The following is a 6,289-nucleotide window of genomic DNA, read 5'->3' as shown; positions in this document are numbered from 1 at the left end:
CTGTTTTGGATTTCTATCGGAGGGGGGGCTCTGCAACTTACCTGGCTGCTTCTTGCTCTGACGGAGGGCTGCTGGGAGCAGGGGGTGGGGCTTGTTGCATGTGCCCACCCCCTGGGCTCTTTACTGCCGGAGCTCTGCTCCTGTGTGCTCCTGCAGGAAATGACCCCTGCTGATATTGATTTTAACTGTTAGCTAAAAAGTTAACTGCAGAATTACTCTGTGTGGGGCGGGGGAGAGGAGAGGGGTAAATTCAATAGTCTTTTTATTCTAAACGAATGTGGCAGACATATAAATTTCTCCCTCATTGAACAAACCTGGTCTGAATGGTCAAAAAGACTGCTGACTGACCACCTTTTTGTCTGTACAGGGTGACGTTGCCAGCAGTAGGATGTTGACAAACAGTGCAGCTTCTGAAAGGGGAGTAAAAGGCTGGTTTGGCAGAAAGAAAACCCTGTCATGGGGCCTAGGGACGGAAGTGGCCGCACACACGCCCCTGAGGGTTTTTAAAGAGTGTTGGGCGGGTTGGAAAGCTGAGAAACACAGGAGGATCAGGTCTTAAGAGTCTGAGGGCCACACAGCCAAAACAGATGGCTTCGGGTTGCCAACTCCAGGTTGGGAAATTCCTGGGGAATTGGGGGAGTGGAGCCAGGGGGCAGGGTATGGGGAGGGACTTCGGTGGGGTACAATGCCATAGATCCCACCCTCCAACGCAGCCATTTTTTCCAGAGGACCTGATCCCTGGAGTCTGGAGATCCGTTGTAATTCTGAGAGACTGGCAAGCCTAGGCTCTTCCCAGAATTCTCTCTTCTCTCTCGCTCTTGAAGGTACAGGAGACGGGCTGCCCTTCCCTGAAGCTCAGGGTGTTCCTTGTTTCTGCCTGAGCAGACGATGATTCCGACCTCCTCTGCTGCTCTTGTGTTCCCTCAGGAGAGAAGCTTTGAGTGCAAAATGTGCGGGAAAACCTTCAAGCGGTCCTCGACCCTGTCCACCCACCTCCTGATCCACTCAGACACGCGGCCGTACCCCTGTCAGTACTGCGGAAAGCGCTTCCACCAGAAGTCGGATATGAAGAAGCACACCTACATTCACACGGGTGAGGGAAAGCCCAGCGCACGGAGGTGGGGGAGAGGAAAGCGCGCTAGAGGAATGTGCCAAAGTTTGAGTCCAGTGGCACCTTTAAGACCAACAAAGTTTAATTCTGGGTATAAGCTTTCCTGAGCATGCACCTGAAACTAGAGGAATATGTCGCAGACATGGCGGGCGTGATATACTGCAGCCCCCCCAAAAAAACAGCCACAGCAACCAGAAGACAGGGGGCAAAACATGACAGTCGCTACAGTTGTGTTGGTCTGAAGCAGTAGAACAAAGTTCGAGTCCAGTGGCACCTTTAAGACAAACAAACCAGTCACATGGGCCAGATAACGAGGGGGGGCGTGGCTGTCCCCGATCACACGGTCCCCCCGAGTCTCCGTGCTTAGGCTGTTAGCTGGTGATCACACGGGCGATGCTGCAGCATGGCAAAGAAGCGACGCAGCGCAATCACACAAGCGTTTCGTGTTTGTGTACATGTGCAGTTCCGTGAAGCAGCACTGCTTTCAGTTTCGTGTTTGTGTGCATGTGCTTACGAAAAACATCCGGTTTGCAACGGGACGTGGACGGGCGCCGGATGCCACGGGATACTAGCGCTCCCGCGATCAAACGCCTGCCTGTGCCACGCATTTTCCGATACTAGTGCACTTTCCTTGGTACTTGTTAACTCCGCATCTTCGGCGGGACGCCACGGGTTGGCCACAGGTGTGCTACGCTTCCCAGATGCTGCGCTGTGATCGCGCCCCGAAAATCCACCCAACATTCGTGCCTTTCGCGCGGCAAATTCTCCGTGTGACCGGGGCCAAAGTTTTATTCAAGGTATAAGCTTTCGTGTGTATCTGAAGAAATGTGCCTGCGCATGGAAGCTTATACCTTGAATAAATCTTTGTTGGCCTTAAAGGTGCCGCCGGACAGGAACTCTGTTCCGCTGCTTCAGACCAACACGGCCCCCCACCTGAGTTGGCTGACATACGATAATTTGTTAAAACACTGTTTTAGTTGAAATTAAATCAAAAGAATTTCCAGCTAGACATTAGGAAGAACTTCCTGACAGTTAAAGCTCAGTGGAACTGGCTTCCTCAGGAGGCGGTGGGCTGTCTTTCTTTGGAGACTAGATGAACTTCTGAGAGCCGTGCTGATTCTCTGAACTGGCAGGCTGTGAGAGGGAGGGCAGGAAGGGATGAGCCAGTGCCCGCCCTTTGTGGCCCTTTCTTATATCCCAGGGTAATGCTGGTTGCCACTTTGGGGTCAGCAGGGCTATTTTTGGGCAGGAACGCACAGGAACGGAGTTCCGGCTGGCTTCAGAGTTGGACACGCTCACTACAGCCAAAACCTCTGCGTGCCTGTCTACAGAGGGGAGGCCTGGAGGGCGACAGCCCCCCCCCCCGGTGACTCCAAGGCGGGCGGGCCAGTGGGGGCCCTGGAAGGATTGGGGAGGCATTTAAATGCCTCCCCATGCCTTACCTGGCCTGTCCAAGGGCCGGCTTGCCCGGGCTCCCCACAGCCGTGGGGCGCCCAGGCTAGCCAAGGGATGGCAGTTTAAACTGCCTTCCCTTCCCTTCAAGAGGCGGCTTGAAGGGATGGGGGTGTGGCCTAATATGCTAATGTGCTGTGCTGTCAGGGGTGTGGCCTATGGCCTAGCCGCCCCACAGCCGCGGGGCGCCCAGGCAAGCCAAGGGATGGCAGTTTAAACTGCCTTCCCTTCCCTTCAAGAAGCCAAGGGAAGGGATGGGGGTGTGGCCTAATATGCTAATGTGCTGTGCTGTCAGGGGTGTGGCCTAATATGCGAATGGCTGTCTGCTGTTGGGTGTGGCCTATTATGCTAATGGGATCCTGTAGGGCTTTTTCTACAAAAAAAGCCCTGGGGGCCAGGAAGGAATTTTCCTTAAGGCCAGATTGGCCCAGGGATCCTGGAGGGGTTTTTTTTGCCTTCCTTGGGACATAGAGCAGAGGTCACTGGGGGAGTGTGGCGGGAGGTAGTTGTGAATTTCCTGCACTGAGCAAGGGTTGGGCTAGATGACCTTTGGGGTCAGTGGTCCCTCTAAGCTGAGTCAGTGTGAGCTAGCTCACAGTTTTTGAGCCTCCAGCTCATGCGTTTTCGTCTACGCTCAGGAAGGACAGCTCCGGAGCAAACCAATTTATGCAGCAGACAAATCGCTCGCTCACAACTTTAATGCCAGCAGCTCCCAAAAGTAGAAGTTTTGCCCTCAGGATTCCACAGCTTAGAGGGAGCATTGTTTGGGGTCCCTTCTAGTTCTATATTTTCTGGTCTGGAAATGGTTACTTCTAAGCTGTTAGCGGTCTGTTTTTATGGTCTATGTTTTTTATGCTGGGCTGGGTGTTTAATGCAGGATTTTCAATTAATATCTATCAAACATTTTGCTTTTAATATTTTTATTGTAATAGGGACCTCAGACAGGTCCCTGGAGAGGCGGCATAACTTTTTTCCTCAACCCAATCAATCAGTATAATAAAACACACTTCAGCAGCTGTGGGACAGGTGGAAATTCAATTTAGCTGCTGTGGCTCAAGTGGTCAAGACGCTGAACTGCGGGCTGTGGAAGGTCGGTAGTTCAGCAGTTCGAGACCCAAGTGTGCCGCATGACGGAGTGAGCTCCCATCTCTGGCCCCAGCTCCTGCCAACCTAGCAGTTCAAAAGCAAGGAATTGCAAGTAGATAAATAAGGACCACTTCGGTGGGAAGGTAACAGCATTCCGTGCGCCTTGGTGTTTAGTCATGCCGGCCACATGACCACGGGAATGTCTTCGGACAGTGCTGGCTCTTCGGATTTGAAACGGAGATGAGCACCGCAACCCTAGAGTCGGACTCGACTGGCTTTTGAGCAAGGGAGACCTTTACCTTTACTTTTTAGAATTGGTCACCCCCTGCAGCTGTCTCCCATCAACCAGCAAGTTCGCCCCCTGAACGTGTCATTAGCTCTGCTAATAGGATTTCGACCATTTGCCCAAGTTGCCGTGAAGAAGTTCTGGAGATCAGGAGAGGTTATTCTACTCCTGGCTTAACCTGGGGATTCTGGTGTTATTTTGAGATGCACCCCCAAACGGCGATGTGCGGACAGAGTGCAGAGTTGCGCATCTGCTTGGCATGCAGAAGATTCCCAGGTTCACTCCAGTTAAAGGGAACAGGTGACGTAAAAGACCTCTGCCTGAGACCCTGGAGGGCCACTGCCAGGATGAGTGGACAAGGCTGTCTTTGATGGACTGATGGTCTGGTTCAGTATAAGGCAGCTTTGTGTATTCGGTGTTGCTGTCCCGCCTGCGTTACACTGGCCCACCTCCATTCTGCTGTCATGAGCTGAAACACCAGTCACGTTTACCCACAATCCACAGGGGGTGGGCTTGAACACACACGCCTGGTGATGGGCCAGGCTCAAGAGCTGAGTGAGCCGAGCAGAGGTCATTTCGGGGGGGATCGCAGTTCCCCCGGGTGAGGTACGGGGGGGGGCACATGACGAAGCCCCGCCCCCTGCTTCCGGCCACCTCGCTTCCGGCCCTCATTCAGCCAGGAGGAGGCAGGAGAAGAGGGAGGGTAAGTTGCTTCCTCCCTGCCTCTCCCCACCCCTGCCTGCCTGGGACCAGTGTGGCCTTATGACACACCTCCGGTGATGTCAGGGGGTGTGGCCTTATGACAAACTTCCGGTGATGTCAGGGGATGTGGCATATGCTAATGAGCTATGCTAATGAGTCCCCCTAGCTCTTTTTCTACGAAACGACCCCTGGAGCCAAGCCCCTGGATACATCACAGCTTTCCTCATTGGGCTGCCCCAAGCCATTGTTTGGAGCCTTGCCAACTCCGGGTTGGAAAATTCCTGGAGATTTGGGGGTGGAGCCCAGGGAGGGTGGGTTTGGGGAGGAGAGGGACCTCAGTGGGGTATAATGCAATACAGCCCACCCTACAAAGCAGCCATCTTCTCCAGAGAACTGGCCTCTGTAGTCTGGGAATCATTTGTAATGCCAGGAGATCTCCAGGGCCCCCCTTGAGGCCGGGAACCATATGTCATTTGAGTGGCTTGGCGGGAGAACTGGCTTTGTTCTGGTTTAGGGTTGCCATCCCCCCGATGGGGGCAGGTTTCGGGCCCTCAAATCTGCTGCTGAAGAGCCCTGCCATACCTGATGTGCCTGGCACGGTGACATCACACAGAGGTGACGTCATCACACCGGGCACGTTGCGGGGGGACACTCTAGCATTCAGATAAAAACTCTGTGGTAACCATAGAGTTTTTGGGCAAATGCTAGAGCGTCCCCCTGCCTTGTGCCTAGCGCTATGATGTCACTTCTGGGTGATGTCATCAGAGGGCACATGCACCGTGTGTGCGCAGGAACATCCAGGAGAGCGGGCTGGAGCTCCCTGCTGGCAAAAGGCCTGGCAGCCCTATTCTGGTTCCACTTTTGACCCAGCGAGTTGTCTTTCCTGAGTGGCACCACCTCAAAGGCCAACACCTTTGAAATCTAAAGTCGGCATCCTTCAGTAGGGGACGACGTGTCACGATGCTTTTCCCTTCCTTTTTAAAGCAGCCGTTTTGGGATAAAGCCCATCCTGCTCTTTCAAAAGCACCACAGTGGTCACGAGAGACGTTTCTTTGTTGTTTCCTTCCTCTCTGCCCAGGAGAGAAGCCGCACAAGTGCCAGGTGTGCGGCAAAGCCTTCAGCCAGAGCTCTAACCTCATCACCCACAGCCGCAAGCACACCGGCTTCAAGCCCTTCAGCTGCGAGCTCTGCGGGAAAGGCTTCCAGCGCAAGGTGGATCTGCGGCGACACCGGGAGAGCCAGCACAGCCTCAAGTGAGAGGGGCTTCGGGAGAGTCCGCCGGCCGACCTAGTGAGCCTGCAAAGACAGGAGGGGGGACCTGCGCAGCACCTTTCAGCCTTCTCCTCAACACGACTAGAGAGGGAGAAAGGAGCTGATCTGACAGGCCTTCAGAGCTAGGGTTGCCAGCTGCAGCGATTGCAGTTCATCTCCGGACTGCAGAGATCAGTCCCCCTGGAGAACATGGCTGCTTTAAAGGGTGGAGTCTATGCCAGTGGTGGCGAACCTATGGCACGGGTGCCAGAGGTCGCACTCAGGGCCCTCTCTGTGGGCACGCGCGCCATCGCCTCAGCCAGGCCCAGCCAATGTTCCCTCTAAGCTGTGGAGTCGTGTAAGCAAAAATTAGACTGAGCTACCGGCGTTAAAGTTGCGAG

General features: G+C 54.2%; 1 protein-coding gene across 1 annotated transcript in view; it reads left to right on the top strand.

Moving 5' to 3' along the window:
• Nucleotides 1-5,894, top strand: part of GFI1B (growth factor independent 1B transcription repressor) — a 17,028-nt gene extending 11,134 nt beyond the window's left edge. Inside the window, exons 5-6 of the mRNA XM_015413981.1 lie at nucleotides 928-1,093; nucleotides 5,716-5,894. Of these exons, the coding sequence (XP_015269467.1) occupies nucleotides 928-1,093; nucleotides 5,716-5,894 (345 nt within the window). The remainder of the gene's footprint in view (nucleotides 1-927; nucleotides 1,094-5,715) is intronic.
• Nucleotides 5,895-6,289: the final 395 nt, after the last annotated feature.

The sequence above is a fragment of the Gekko japonicus genome, unplaced genomic scaffold, assembly GCF_001447785.1.
Source record: "Gekko japonicus isolate JY-2015 unplaced genomic scaffold, Gekko_japonicus_V1.1 scaffold2029, whole genome shotgun sequence".
NCBI lineage: Eukaryota > Metazoa > Chordata > Lepidosauria > Squamata > Gekkonidae > Gekko > Gekko japonicus.
Note: the sequence above shows the minus strand (reverse complement) of the source record. Positions and strands in the feature narration are given on the sequence as shown.